Raw genomic sequence first — 15,565 nt, 5'->3', positions numbered from 1 at the left:
GGTTGGAGCTTGATGATCCTTGAGGTCCCTTCCAACCAAAGCCATTCTATGATTTACGCTGCATTGCTTTTGGTAGCACCATTCAATTGGTTTATCATCTAGATACCAAAACCACAGGAGTGACTTAGAATCTTTGATCATACTGGCACTTCATCACAATTTTCTTTCATGTCTCTACTCCTGAAGAGCAGAGCAATAATAGGAAATAAGAAGTCAAGCTTACCCAAGTGGATCCATAACACCTGCAAAGCAACCCCACTGACAGAAACAAAATATCAAGAGTGTGTGAAAAGGCTGCTGATACCTTAATATGTAAAAAGATAAAAAAATAAATAAAATCACATGTACAGTTGTAACTTTTGTTCTTCTTGGCAATGCTATCTTGCATTGAGCAGCAGGCTCCATATTTCTCCTTCAAAGCTAAAGCAGCTTTGCTGTTGGCTTTTTTTTAAACAAGCTTCTATGTACAAGTAATGTAGTTATTACTCAACAATGTAAGAGACTGCCCACTGTCCCTAAAATTAGAACATTAAGACTTACTCACGAACTGCATATATGAAGAGAACATCTGTGAAGATGACAGAAAATCTTTGGAAGAAGATGGTTGCAGGACTGGTGTAATTCAGATTTTCAATAACCAACATCTTAGGATCAAAGTACTTGGCAACATGTGACAATGCATATTCAAACCAAGCAAAAAAAGGTGGATAATCCAGGGTCCATTCCGAAGTTGCCTAAAGACAAAATGAAATTAACCAATTTAATACAACTTAGGCTGCTTGCAGTCTCTCAAGTACGGTTGATCACAACAAATCAGTTGATCATTCAATCTCAGTAGTCTCCACTTAACAGAGGCTACTTCACAACAAAGTAGCCAGCTGTACAGTGCCAGACATGACTTCAGCTGTTCTGCTGTACTACTGATAGAGAAATAGGACACCTTTCTATTGGCAGAAGGTTAAACATTATTTTGATAATCTCTAACTCATATAGAATCACCTGCTCCTTAAACCTCAACTTGGAATAGTGCCAGTATTCAAAAAGATCAACATTTTTTTGCCTACAACAGAGGAATCACCAGCACAATCTTGTTACATCTTTGCTCACAATCTAACCCTTCTACTTTATGGCCCGTGACGTTAGAGGTGGATGTTGGTGGTATGGCAGTAGAGGAGCAGCCTGATAAAATGGCACCTGCAGCAAAGGAGTGTCACTGAATTCCTCCACATGGGAAAAAAAAATGCACCCACTGCCATTCATCAGTGCTTGCTGAATGTTTATAGAGACCACACAGATAAAGTCGGACTGCACGTGCAACCTTTTCCTAGCAACAATACCAAAATAGCAGCTGAGAAACAGCATGTCACCTCCACAGGTGCAGATTTCTTACAAGCACGGCACAAAGGCTCTTCACAGAATCACAGAAACACCAAGATTGGAAAAGGTCTTCAAGATCATCCAGTCCAACCATCCACCTATCACCAACAGTTCTCACTAAACCATATCCCTCAACACAAAATCCAGATGTTCCTTGTACACCTCCAGGATTGGTGACTCCACCACTTCCCCGTGCAGCCCATTCCACTCTTTCAGAAAAAAGTAGTATTCCCTCTTGTTCCTCAGTGGCAAAGATGCATAGCTAATGGTGGTGATTATGGTGAAAAGCAGTGTTTTACAGCTGACAATTTGCTCTATCAGACAGCAGTACTGTGCTTTTTAAAATCTGTTGTAGTTTCCACAGGTACTCCGTTCCTGGAGGTTCCAAAGGCTACACTGGATGGAGCATGGGCAGCCTGAGCTGGTGGGTGACTACCAGCCCAGAGCTGGGAGATGGAGCTCGATGATCTTTAGAGTCCCTTCCAACCCATCCCACTCTATGATTCAAATAAGAAGCGTTACTTTTAAAGTGACCTTCATACCTTCTGAAAAGAAAGGGTTTTCTCCTCTAGCATCAGACTGACATAACCAACACATCTATACCTTATGTACAGCTAAGAACACCAAGCCAAAGAACCAAACTTAACCCCCAAACTTACTTCATAGTACCAACGAGATAGAGGCAAGTTGTGCGTAATGGCCAGCCAGTTCCGGTGCACTTCAAAGTCTGTGGAATGACTACAGAAGAGATTAAGAGACACATATACACTTAAAGGAGAAACACTTCAGAACACAGCAGTAAAACCAAGCCTGAGCAGTCACACAGGACCTGTACCAAGGACACATACAGGTAACTGCAGAGCAAAGTGACTCATAGCTCAGGCTTTTCTTACAATTAATGCTAATATCCTGGGGTTTTAGTGGCTTCTTTTAAAGCAAATGTAATTTTTCTGAGGGAAAAAGCTAGGTTCTTTTTAATAACTGAAAAGCGTAACTGCTTCAGCATACTTCAAGACCCTGAAAAGCATCCAGAAGGAACGGGCTGTAAGCACCTTCAGACCCAAAAGCAAAGCCCTTTTATACGTGCAAGAGGACGAGGAGACGGCACCACAACAGCTCAGCAACCAAAGCCCTGAGAGAAACGAAGACCGCTCCCCGCTCCCCGCTCCCCCCCCCACACACTCCGCGCCATCCCCACCCATGGGAAAAGCTGAGAGGCCGTGCCGCTGCTCCCCAGCCCCTAGCAGATCCTTACTACGTGGGGATGAGGAGGCACTTGAGAAAGGAGACGCCGAGCGCCAAGGCGCGGAACCAGCTCCAGCCGCCCGCCGCCATTACGCGCCTCACAGATTGCCCACGCATGCGCAGTACCGGCGGCGCAGCCCGCCCTCAAGGTTTGAAGCGCGCGGCCCCGCCTCGGCGCTGAGTGCGCATGCGCAGTAGCGACGTCACGCCGGCGCCTGCCTCTGATACGGCGTTGCGCCGGAGCTGCGTGTGGGGTGGGAGGAGGCGTCTGTGAGGTGTGGGAGCTCTGTGGAGTTTGGCGTGGTCACCGCCAACGAATGGGGCTGAGTTCTGGTTCTACGCAGCACCATCCGCACTCGATATCTGACAGCAGTGTCCAAAGGCTGCCTTGAGGATGCAGTGCTCTGAGCAGGCTGTTCCATGTCCACCATCCTCTGAATCACAGAATGGCAGGGATTGGAAGGGACCTCAAGGACCGTGAATCTCCAACCCCCTGCCACATGCAGGGCTGCCAACCTCCACGTTTAATACTAGACCAGGCTGCCCAGGGTCCCATCCAACCTGGCCTTGAACACCTCTAGGGATGGGGCATCCACAGCCTCTCTGGGCAGCTGTTCCAGCACCTCACCAGTCACTGTAAAAAACAAACTGTGGGGCACAGCCTTTTCCTCACAGTGACAGGACAAGGGAGAATGGCTTTAAACTAAAGGAGAGGAAATACAGGAAAATCTGCATTCAGAGATTGTTGAGGCCTTGCACTGCTGACCAGAGAACTGTGGGTGCCCCATTCCTGGAGGTGCTCAAAGCCAGGCTGGATGGCATGAGTTGGTGGGTGGCAGCCAGCACACGGCATGTTGGAACTGGATAATCTTTAAGGTCCTTTCCAACCTGAGCCATTCGGTGTTTCTATGATTCTCTGGGCTGAAGAAACCAAGGGAACTCAGCAGCTTTTCATGCATCTTGCCCCACTGAATTTGAGAGGGACGTTGAATATTGTGGCGTCTGATTTGTGCTGGGTGTTATGAGGTCAGGTATGGCATTGGATGGTGTGGGGCTTGTTATGGGGTTGACTCTTGTGGCTTTCCTCTTGCAGCCTTTCAGTACCTAAAGGGAACCTACAAACAGGAGGGAAATCAACTCTTTGAGAGGGTAGATAACAGCAGGACAAGGGGAAATGGTTTGAAGTTGAGGGAGGGAAGATTTAGGTTGGATGTCAGGGGGAAATTCTTTACTATGAGAGTGGTGAGGTGCTGGAACAGCTGCCCAGAGAGGTTGTGGATGCCCCATTCCTGGAGGTGTTCAAGACCAGATTGGATGGGGCCCTGGGCAGCCTGGCCTAGGATTAAGTGGTGGATTAAGTGGGAGGTTGGTGACTCCTGCATGTGGCAGAGGGGTTGGAGCTTCATGATCCTTGAGGTCCCTTCTAACCCTGGCCATTCTGTGATTCTGTGGCTCCAGCGGTGATGTTGAGTGGTGGTAGAACTGACTGATGTGAGGTTGCGTGGTGTGGGCTCAGCAGTGGGTTTGGGTGGCGTTGGGCCTGGGGGATGTAATGTTGGGTGATGAGGCCACAGTGGGGCTGGACGAATATATGGGGATTTGTTCAAAAATATATTTTTCGAATCTCTGCATTATAGACATTTGAAGACACGAGTGGCATTAAGAGTGGCTTGGATTATTGAAGAAGTACATTAATCCGGTCTCTTCTACATCGGCTCTCATATTTTTTGTGAGCTTCCTGTGATTCTTAGTCATAGAGACTTCTTGGTAAGCGTTGGAATGACAAACTGTTAAAAGTCTTAAGAGTAAAAATTGCAGATTCAGCAGATGATGCTGCATGAAAATGTATGTCAGGCAGACCATCTACTGCTTCATTCACATTTTATTTATTGTCTTCTAAAACATATATTAGTAATAGTTCACAGAAGAGCTACAGGCAGAGAAATGCAACCAGATTTTAAAATGTGATATCCCATGGTTAGAAATGTGGTAAGGAAAATGGTAAAAACAAAACCCATCTTTTGACACCTTTCAAAAAGCATTCATTCAAAAGTATGGCTTTTTAGTGATTCAAGAACCAGAAACAGAAAAATCCAACAGCTAGGAGTAGGAATAAGAAAATAAGAGGAGGGAGAATGGCAAGAGGAGGGAAAGAAAAGGAATTATTCATTCATATAGCTCCTTTTTTTTTCTTTTTTCTGAATCCATAGAAAAACCATCTCTCTTATTATCCTAAGTGAATCTGAGAGCATGATCTGCACATTTATGCTGGATCCAGCTCTTCTCGCACGGAATACCTACATGACCTCAGATACTAATTCACATATGAGACTTCTAATGGGAGGGTCACATATTACCAGTGCTTGTTTCCTGTTTCTGGCCACCATGTGGTTTCTATCCAGTGTGTAGATAAGGGAACTGTTACAGAATGGCTCACCAACCAGGACAGTTAAATATTTCCAAAAACTGCAATTCTGCGCAGTGGTACCAAGTTCAAGTTCAGTGGTACAGGATAAAAATGAAACTCTCACAGGAATTACTCTTCATAACTTCTCCATTTAACTGTGAAGTGTCAGAAGGTCATAGATTTATTTTACACAGTTCCTGGCAAGGGCTGAAGGCAGTATTTATTACTCCCTTGAACATTACATACAGACCCCTCCAGCCTTTTCTTTTCTAGAATGGGAATCAGTCTGATTGACTGCAGAGATTTACTAACAGCGAGCTCAAGCAGAAATTTATATTCAGCAACCAAGTTGAAATATGGGCAACTACAGCATTGCATATGTTTGGTGATTGAAAGCACATGCAAATTTAGCAAAGCTGTCTACTTCTGACATGGTACTGGAATTACTCTTGGCACGGCCAATATTTTAGTTGCATAATAGGAGATTAAAATTGAGAGGACCAATGAGTCATTCTAATTCCAGTCTTCCTCCATAACAAAATCTTTGTCTCCATTTGTACCCTGCTTACCTTTTTTTTGTTTTCCTGAACAGATCTCACATCTAGAGTCTCTATGCTCTCCTTCTGAATCTTGGATTTCTCATTAACTTAGGAATTCTTCCAAGCCTAACTTTCTGCACCAATTTTTTTTTATTACTCTACCATCACTTGTAGGAACAAACATTGATCCCACAGTCTCCTAATGATTCTGAACAACAGCAGCATTCATCAGACATTTTAGTGTTTAGGCATGGTTTCAGTCTATTATTATTGGGCATTATTAGACAATTTAGAGATATCAAGCCAAAAAACATATAAGAGAAACCCTTGAGTGATTCTGTCTGCATTCCACTAAGATGCTTTAGAATATTCTTTCTGTCATCTAAGAAATCCCACTGTGCCATGTACATGCCCATATCTGTAACTGCCATTACATTCGAGCTAGTAATTTATTTATCATCTGCCCTAATTCTGGTGTTTTTCTACTCTGAAAACAATTGATCTCTCTATCCAGTGGTTCTGCCAGCATTTAGGCCATTAAAAAAAAACAGAGTGCAGGTCAGCCTCATTTTGTAGATGGAGGTGTTGAGAGAGACAGGCTGATAACAGAATCAGAACAGGGGATAGGCTCTGAGATGTGGAACAAAACTCACTTCAATCTAGACAGGAAAAAAAGCTTGCTAGAGTCTTTCCTTGTTTTAAGGCGCTTACTGGAAAAAATAAGAAGTCTGTTCCAAGAGAAAGTATTCCACTCCAACAGTGAAATGATTTGTAGTTGTTACTGCTAATACGTTTCAAGTGCTTTTTGCTTTTCATGACTAAGCGGTGGGGTTGTGATGTACCCTAAGCACACAATATGGCTTTGTGCATGTTCACTTTTTTTTTTAAGCCAGGACAGCTTGAGAACAAGAATCATCAGTGCTGTTGATTGGTGACAGAAAAGCAAGTTACCTCCAGGGCTTTGAAACAGAAGGTAAACAAAAGCTTGCTATCTAGATAACAGGCAAAGAAATGCTTCAGAGAGAGAGCATTCCTATAAACAGTCATTACAGCATAACTCACAGAGTGCAAAATTAGGGTACAGCTAATTTAGCTTAGCATGTTGTTTGAAGGAGCAGCTGTATTTATATAACATATGTTTGATTGCAATCCCAGCTGATTCACTTACCACTTATTTCACTTGGTAGCAGGCAGAACTGCTGTGGTAATATACATAGTATCTCATTCTCAAAGACATTTATTCTCCTCAACAATTTAGAAGTATTTGAAGCTTTTCTATTCCTCCCAAGGCCTGTTTTCATTGGTGTCTTTACACTGGCTGGAAATTTTGCATCTCTCTGCATATTAATAAGTGACAGAGATTTGTGGTCAGTAATACCTTTGCCTACTTTAGTCACCTGAGCACAGACAAATGTTTGCATAAGCTGATGGGTTCAAGCATTCCGGAACAGACTTCCTCCCCTTTTAAGCCCACTGCTCTTGCCCCTGGATAAACTCAATCTAAGAGCAAACTAATTATTACAGATAATTATTCATTTAGTCCTGACATTCAAGAATTGCTGTTACAAATCATTTAAAATATACTCTCAAAAGCTTGAGTTAAAAAAAATAGTACCATTGACATCCTCCCAAAGCTTTTACCATAAGTTCAGCAAAGGCATATCTGTTTGAAGGCATAGATTTGATGAAAGATTCATGAATGGTATTTTACAGATCATAATAATAGCATCTGCATAGATGATAACTATGAATGTCCCACTGACTGGCAATCTCTCAGCAGAAATAGGATTCACATTTGTGTTGCTCTGCTTTGTCAATGGCACGCTGCATCTTCTGGAGTATGTTACTCCTGCTTCTTAATTCAGGACAGGAACAGGAAAAAGAGAGTTCTTTCTAATGCAACTGAAGGCAGAAAAGTTGAAAGTTGAAATTTGGCCACAGCATTCTGCTTCTAATCCTCAAAATTCACAAAAAGTGGTTAGGCTTAATGATTCTTTGGGCTTCAGTCCCAGTCAGTATGGCCTAACAACATGGTCTCACTTCCACCATCATGCTGGTGAGTCTTGCACCGAGGCAGACAGGGAAGGAGATTTATAACAGGCTGCCAATAGCTACAGAGTGAGCACTTTTACCATCAGCATGCTGATTTGTGTTATTCATGCAATACAGCTTGGGACAGTGGGAATATATTTATCTCACAGTTTTTTTAGAACAGTATTAATGAGGCTTTTTTGTTCCTCATGGATCAGCTTAACGTTACAACAGCCTAGCTGCTTTGGGAAAAGAAAGAACAAGAGCAATATTGAGCTTTGCAGCTCTGTGCTAAGAAGCAATAAAATTATAAACACTAAAGTTGGTTATTGCAGTTTCCCTTCTATCTCACGTGAGGGAATGGGAAATGTTCTGGAGGGTCTCTCATGCATACGTAGCGATCTGACTAGGGAAAGACAGCTTTAAGATACTTTTAAAAATAATTAGCTGAAGAATGAACCACCTTGAATGTGGAAAAAGTGGTATCTAGAGCTAACATGCAGCTAGGGGATTATGATCTTCATCATAGCAAGAATCAGGCTTTTAGGAAAGGGCTTGACCATTGTCATCACCCTTTGTTTCCCACTGCCTTATCTCTGACAACTGGACACTAAAACCAAGCAAGAAGGTAAAATGGTGCCTTAGCAGTCTGACATTTCACAGTGGTATAAAAAAAATGGCTCAGTGTACAGAGGTAGAAAAACTGAGCCTCTAGTTTTGTAATTAAAAGTAGTAGAGACAATGATGGAAAAGTAGTCCTTTCAGATGGAATCCACGCTACCTAAAAGGCATCCCATAAGCTCCAGACACTGCTGAAGGGAGACTTCCCAAGAGAAGGTCATGTCCAGTCAGAAGAAACCCAACCATTCAGATGATATTTGGGGACGTCTTCCCTCTAAAGCTGTCATCACCTCAGAGAGTGTTTCTGGGAGCATCCCTTGAGACAAATACAGCATTGTAAGAGGAAGAAAAGGAATAGTTATCTTGGATGCCTTTGGAATGAAAATGTCAAGGTGTAAGAGCATCCAAAGCAAGGTTCTCCAACAGACACAATCTTGTCAGTTTGTAAAAACATCTTTCTCTCTGTTACGGCTTTCTTGGTTGTTCCCAGAATCAGTCACATCATTCAACCATGGCATCTCTGAAAGCAGAACACAGCAGTGGTTTCCTCACACAGTTCAGGAAAAAAAGTAAGTCATCTTCAGATGGTGACAGAACAGACAGGATCCTCTACTCACTGGCATTGTGCACCATCCTTTACATCTAGATTCAATGTGTCCATGTGGAGAGGCTTCTTCTCCACGAATTGAAACAAGCTTCCTGGGTCCTCTGCCCAAGTTACATGGCAAAGACAAGGAAAATGTGCCCTTCTGGACTGTCTTCTGCTGCACTGTGACTCCTTGGCTTCCTTCAGCACATCTGATCTCATTATGTCTCCGTGGCTTCCTTCACCACATCTGATCTCCAGACACTTTCCAAACCTTGATAACTGAACATTCCCATCAACCGTACGTTACAGGTTAAGGATCATTCCCATTTTTCTTCTGGAAAATGTAGTAAGAAGATAAGTCATTTTCCCCACAGTTGTATGGTAGGTTAGAGGTGGAGGCTGAGACAGAACCAATCCTTAATTCAGGTGCTAGACAATATTCCTTCTATTTAGAATATAGACATATCCTGAAAGACTGTATCGGTAAATACATTAAAGGAAAATCATCTCCCTGTTAGTGACTCTTAATCCAGGTAAGCATGATTCTGAATTAGGCTGTAAGTGTGTTTTAAAGGGAAACACTTAACCTGTGTTACCTCCATGATGGCATCATAAGAAAAAAACATTCCTACTTGTATCGAATTAGGCGAATAATCTTATTATTCATGAAATCTGAAGTATGTGGATGAGAAGAATCTATGCAGAAACCATCACTGACAGCTATTTTTAGCATTTCTTCCACAAATACCTGGAAACTATTGATTTGCTTATTATCTGGCACCACCCAGAGTCTCTTTAAGTTCTGCTTCGTGTACTCCTCTTCGGGGAGACCTTCCACACTTGCAACCCAATCTAAGGTCAAATGGTTGGGGTCCTGCAGGTAGCTGGATATTGAAGAGAGGTTTCCGTTGAAGCAATAGTAAAGTTTGGATCCAAGAAGCTTCAGGAACAAACACGAAGTGGAGAAGATATGAGCACTGAACACTTCCATGTTGGAGGAAGACAGGCTGTAAATCTGGGGAGCTTCTCGAACGGTGAAGTGAACAGTCTGGGTCTTCTGATCGAGGCTGATGTTGAGCATGGCATTCTTCTCTGCTTTAGAAAGCTCCACCTCCTTCTCCTGCAAGGCTTCAATCAGAGGCTGAATTTGATAGAAATCTGCTTCCCGTCGAAGTAAGCCCATTTCCTGAAAGTCTTCGGGGAGGTCCAAGTGAGAAGTTCTCAAGAAGTTCAGGATATAGCGGAAGATTTTTCCATCTCTGTCAATAAAGCAGTTGCCTTGGCTGTCCTTCTTGGTTGGCATCTTCCCACTAAACATGGCCCCCAGCATGGAGTCTGGAAAGCTAGTCAGGGTGGACAGAGAGGTGGTATAAAGTTTTCCTCCAACATTGAGCGTGATGGGTTCTGACATGATGGAAAAGTCACGGTGCTGCGACTAATTCTAAAAAAATAATAATAAAAAATAAAAAACATCCAACATGGTTGAAAAGGTTAAACTACAGGGAAAAAAGGTTTCAGTATATATATGGGTAACTACATGGCAATAATTTATCTCTGAAAATAGAAATGGGGAAATATTTTTGGAGGCTGTGTGGTGAGAATAAGCATCTCTTCTCCTAATAGTTTTTATCAGGGCTTTGTTTCATTCAGTTTACTGCCAGAAATCCTGAGTCTTCCATAGCATTACAGTCGTGCTAAATGTAAAATCCCTCCCACAGGTGCCTACAGCAGAAAACAACCAATTTCCAGAGTTGTATCCTGGATTCAACCATTCCCATCTCCCTCATGACAATGGAGAAAATAAGGGCAGGATAAGAACCAGACACATCCCAACATCTTCCGTGACATCTCAAGATTTAATTAAAGCAACAAAGCTGTTGCAGCAGAATCTCCAAGCACACATTGGTGTGCCATCATCTTACCAAGGAGCCAGCGAGCTCCCTGGTTCTTTGCAGTTCCATTCAGTGAAAAATAAACACAGAAAGCTTTCTCCTTCCAATGTGCTTTACCTTAGAAAACACCTCTTAGTTAATTGGGACTGTATCCTTAGTTGACGTAGCTTCTGTGCAGCTCCTCTGCAGTCAGCTGAGACAAACTGAGGATGTGTTTTTATGATGCAGTTAAGCATCACTGCTTCTGGAAACAACACACCTCCCTTTGCCCTCCACTGTACTTCCCCTATCTCTTAAATCATCTCTGGCACTTCTCTGACCCAACACTGAACCCATTTAGAGAGCAACCTCTCTCATTTTCTATTCAGAATATACTTCTGCTACATCTTGGATGTAGCCAGGGTTGGTGCAAAGGAAGAGGAGGTAGACACTTTTCTACTGCAAACCAGCCTAGCTGTACTGAGAAGCTGTGCTCTCATTCCTGTTAGCTGAAGATCTGCAAATGTGGCTGCTCCATTTCACACGTTTCTCCTTGTTCACTCAATCCAAACTCATCAACAGTTCCTTCCGAGTTTTACTGTTGACAATTGACTAAAAACAACAGGAAGCTCATCAGTGCTTGCTTGCAGAGATATGAGATAGCTCTTGCCTTATTAGCTATGGTCATTTCACAAAAGCAGCCCAACAGCTCTCTTAAAATTAAGTTTACATGCAGGCATTTTCCTAACTGGTTACAGATTAATCATAGACAGGATAATACTATTATCAGTTCCACAGTCACAGCAGAATACAGACTGGAAGAACATCATCTTGTGCTCTGATATTGATTCCTTTATGGCTGCTAAAACCTGAGTAATGGTGGTAATGGCACCCTAGAATAACTGCACCTTTAGACAGCAAGCCCATTTTGCTATGAAAAACTCATCCACACTAAATCAGCTAATGAACGAGTCGAAGGAGAATCTTTATTTCACTTCTAGTTTAACATTCCCCTCTCTTCTTTAGCCTGTGTTAACTCTTAGCACACTGTGTGTATGTCAGTGCATAGTGATTAAGGGAAATAATCAACTCTCTAAATCCTCTGAGTGCTTTGCCTGTCTAAGTCTTAGCCCCCTGTAACCAATACAATTGACAAAGGTGCCCATGTAGACCAACACAGCACCCTCTCCATCCAAGACCAAAGATCATCCTTGTTAAGCTCAGCCAAAAACACTGGAAAAAAACTTGTTTCAGTGTTGAACTCCCTATGGCACTCTGTTTTCAGCATACTTCCCATTCTTGAAGGCTTCTACCCAAAGTCAAGAGCTGTTTAAAATGGTCTAGGCTTCAACTGATCTTATTCTGTGGTACAAGTGGCAAGTGTTTCCCCTACGAAATTGCAAAATCCCTGAGAAAGTGTTTCTGCAAACACAATCTGACACAAAAAACAGCCCCAAACTGATTTTTTTCAAGTTTCATACAAGAACAGAAGCATCTCCCTGCAGATAATGCAAGCTGTAGAAGCAGCACTGACAATGACCCCAAAGGCCATGCTCATTTCTTCCTTCCTCTGCTGTTTCAGACTCAGTGACCCATTTTTTTTTCTTTCTGTTCTTTCTTCACAGGTCATATTTTCAGATTACTGAGCCTAAGCCTCCTTATCTGCACCACAGGAGTTTTCTCAGGCTCTCTGCCAACCTTGGCCACCTGCAGGGAGATGTCCCCCTCCTTTGGTTGCCACCTGAAGGCCACTGGATGGCCCAGAAGTTCAGTGGTAAGATGCAGACTTTCATTTCAAACTCAGTACGCTCTTAAGTTTATTCTGATCCAAAAACATGGACGTAGGTGGCTACAACCTGCAGTCACTGGTAGGAGTACAAATTGGGTTATGGTTCTTGGAAGCAGAGAATTACAGTAAAGACCTCTGTGTAGCTGCTCCCAAAGCAGTACTTGAAGTCCATTTCAGATTAGATCACTTTGAGATTTAATCTGAGACTTGAAGATGTGAATTTGGCCAATGAGCACTGGTATTATGTGCTATTCGAGTGATTTGTGTTCCACTACACCTGAACACCAAGTTACATCTGTATTCAAATGTATTTGGATACAAATCACTCTGAAAGCACATAATCGTAACACTAGATTACAGCTGTGAAACAGTGTGGGGAATGACAAAATCCATTCGTTTTCACTTACTGACATATGCTGATATATATAAAGTAGAGGAAAAGTCATTATTTAACATGAGCCTTTCTGTTGCTTATCCAGATTGTTCATTTTGATCATTCCCATTAAAACAGTCTACCCCAAAACAACAATTTGATGGAACATGGAAAAGATTGCATGTCCATTTCTGTTTAAGAGTCTCACTGAAGGTTTGAAGAAAGCTGTCTCTGCATTAACAAAATGAAGATAACACTAATTTAGCCAAAGCTGTAATTACTGGCAAGGCAGAGAAAAGATACAAAAGATACTAAATAGAAAACAAAATGAAGTTTTTATTTGGGAGAATGTGCAGCAAAGCCTTGATTTCTTTGAGAAGTAAACCTAAGCACAAGTATTTATTGGGAGTGAGGAAGGAAATGCAGCAGCAATTGGTCACAGGTACAGTGTCCCCTTCAATACCCAACCTCTAAAACATCCTTTCATACCAAAACTTTGGAAACCTTCACTTTAAGACAGTGAAACATGCAGCTTAGTTAAGAAAGAGCTGCGGAGTAACAGCAAACAGCAAAGCACACACACAGCAAAACCAGGAGATGAATTATTCAGGTGGGCACAAGGAAGAGAGCCTAAATGGCAATAACATTAAAACATGACAGGGACCATTTCTGCTAAGCATCAGGAGAAGGAGCCAGACTAAAAACCTCCCCGTTTCTGAGCATTGCCCAGGAGAGCTGCTGAGAGCCGTGGTGTCTGGATAAATGTCGAGCAGGTCTGGCCAGGTAATGAGCTGTAGGAAGCGATTTTGCATTGTGAGCAGCCCAATTGATTTCAGCTAAAAAAGAAGGAATGGGGAAAAAAATATCCGAGCACCTGTGTGGTATTGTGAGAGACATTAGGTAGAGTCTGATCAGAGAAGATGGTTGTTCCCAGCAACCATCTTTGTTAGGGTGCATTAATGTCACATAGATAATCAGCCACAGGCAGTGCTCCATCGGTGCTGGGCTCTCTTCCCACCTCCCAACAACTGCTTTGCTCCAGCACATCTGACTACAGCAGAGCACTTTGGTTTGAGGTAAAAAATCTCAATCTCCACAAAACACACTGGTAAAAATAATCAGTAAGCTGCAAAATCTGGGTCTGGGCACAGATGGAGGCAGCAGAGCTATAGCACTCGTTATGGCCGAATCTGGAGAGCCATTTTCTTCCCAGTCCCTTCTGAAAGGGATGGTTTTGCAGAGGAAAAAGACCACCAGCTGGAAATTTGTGTTATGGGCACTACAGCAAAGGCAGCTTGATGTCTAGAAGTCATGATAGGAGAAAAAAAAACATAAGAACAGCATACGGAGGGTGGAAATAAAATAGAAAGTATTTAGAGAAGAAAAATTAAATTAAAAACCTCAGTTCAGTTCCATAGTGAGAGTCAGTGGGCAGGCATCACGTGAGAGCTGGGTTTAAAGAAGGATTTGGGACAAAATGTGTTGTGACAAGATGCTTAACCCTCCCTTAGTGTACCGCTGATGCACACTCACCAATCCCAGCTGATCCTCAGCTTTCTGCAATGTGGACTGTACACACTTTGTGCTTCTTTATAGCAATCCTATAGAGGAAAAGCCCATGTTTTCCCACGGCTCCAAGATGGAAGTGTATCGCAACTCATTCTGGACACTTGGCTGAGGCATCACAGTGCTCTGTCAGCAAGCTGCAGGAGAGGACTCCAACTCCCAGCAGGCACAGGGCAGCAAATGCCAGCTCACTCCTCCTTACAGGAAGCATCCCTATCGATCTGCTGCCTGTGGCAGTGCCAGGCAACAGTGACTTGGATTTTATTTTCTAACCGTGCTGTATTAGCACTGAAATACTCTGCCAATGAGATGAAAAGGGAAGCATGAATGTGAGCTTCCTAACATCCCCGGTTTGCTCTGAGTGATGCATGGGACCTCCTTGATGCTCTGAGCATCTCCTGGCAGATGCTCCAGGCTGGTGCTGCTGGCATAGGGCTGCAGGTGAATGCAAACAGATGTGGCTCTTCAGGTTTAAGCAGTGAACAGTCTGGGGCAAAGAGAAGGAGGTAGGAAGATGGAATTATGGCTGATGGGCAAAAAGTGGGGGGAAGAAAATATAACATAAAGGCCAGGCTCATAATGAGATATGAGGAATGACAGTATTCACAGGTGCTGGGGAGAAGGAAGAAGAAATTAAGGTAACAGCTGCTGAAGGAGGATGTAGAGGACAAGACAGAGGAGAACACAGTATGAAGAGCCAGAGGATAAAAGCTGAAATGAGGCACTCATGATACCAAAACCCACAAGCTGTGGTGCAAGCAGATGGCTAGCAGGGAGAGAGGCTATTCCCAGGCCATGCCAGCCCTGTAAAGCTTTGCATTGATTTCTACTATCCCATTTAAGTGTCCACATCACTTGCCAAACCTGCACTGCTTCCCAGAGAGCTGTGGGTGCCCCATCCCTGAATGTGTCCAAGGCCAGGCTGGACAGGGCCCTGGTTAGCCTGAACTGGTGACAGAACCAGAGAAATATCCCAAATTATCGGCAAGCAGCACAACATACTAAAATAATATATAATCCTAACAGTACCAATAACGGTATCATTGTTAATAACTAGGTTAGACCGATTTACACAAAACCTGAACATCCCAAAGCCTTTCTTCCGCTGCCCCGTGCCTCACTTTCCCCTCTCGGGGCGGGGACGGGCTGACCCCAGC

The 15,565-nt window shown here is 43.1% G+C and overlaps 2 protein-coding genes across 2 annotated transcripts; both read right to left on the bottom strand.

The window, feature by feature from the left end:
- Positions 1–153: 153 nt before the first annotated feature.
- LOC104909397 (probable dolichyl pyrophosphate Glc1Man9GlcNAc2 alpha-1,3-glucosyltransferase) lies at positions 154–2,752 on the bottom strand. Its single transcript, XM_010706165.2, has 3 exons — positions 2,633–2,752; positions 2,037–2,115; positions 154–734 (listed from the first exon to the last, which is right to left on the bottom strand). The coding sequence occupies exons 1-3, from the start codon at positions 2,737–2,739 to the stop codon at positions 537–539; spliced, it is 384 nt and encodes a 127-aa protein (XP_010704467.1). The 5' UTR covers positions 2,740–2,752; the 3' UTR covers positions 154–536.
- A 2,049-nt stretch (positions 2,753–4,801) lies between these two features.
- Positions 4,802–15,521, bottom strand: KCTD21 (potassium channel tetramerization domain containing 21). Its single transcript, XM_010706164.3, has 2 exons — positions 14,376–15,521; positions 4,802–10,250 (listed from the first exon to the last, which is right to left on the bottom strand). The coding sequence occupies exon 2, from the start codon at positions 10,218–10,220 to the stop codon at positions 9,438–9,440; it is 783 nt and encodes a 260-aa protein (XP_010704466.1). The 5' UTR covers positions 10,221–10,250; positions 14,376–15,521; the 3' UTR covers positions 4,802–9,437.
- Between the last annotated feature and the right edge of the window lie 44 nt (positions 15,522–15,565).

The sequence above is a fragment of the Meleagris gallopavo genome, chromosome 1 (genome assembly GCF_000146605.3).
Source record: "Meleagris gallopavo isolate NT-WF06-2002-E0010 breed Aviagen turkey brand Nicholas breeding stock chromosome 1, Turkey_5.1, whole genome shotgun sequence".
Lineage (NCBI taxonomy): Eukaryota > Metazoa > Chordata > Aves > Galliformes > Phasianidae > Meleagris > Meleagris gallopavo.
Note: the sequence above shows the minus strand (reverse complement) of the source record. Positions and strands in the feature narration are given on the sequence as shown.

Bases quoted from the DNA above. Each gene is read 5' to 3' on its own strand.
- LOC104909397 (XM_010706165.2), bottom strand. From the start codon at position 2,739: ATGCGTGGGCAATCTGTGAGGCGCGTAATGGCGGCGGGCGGCTGGAGC. The intron at 2,116-2,632 runs GTAAGGATCTGC...TCTCTTCTGTAG, and splicing joins TGCCTCCTCATCCCCACGTA to TCATTCCACAGACTTTGAAG. The intron at 735-2,036 runs GTAAGTTTGGGG...TTTTGTCTTTAG, and splicing joins TATCTCGTTGGTACTATGAA to GCAACTTCGGAATGGACCCT.
- KCTD21 (XM_010706164.3), bottom strand. From the start codon at position 10,220: ATGTCAGAACCCATCACGCTCAATGTTGGAGGAAAACTTTATACCACC.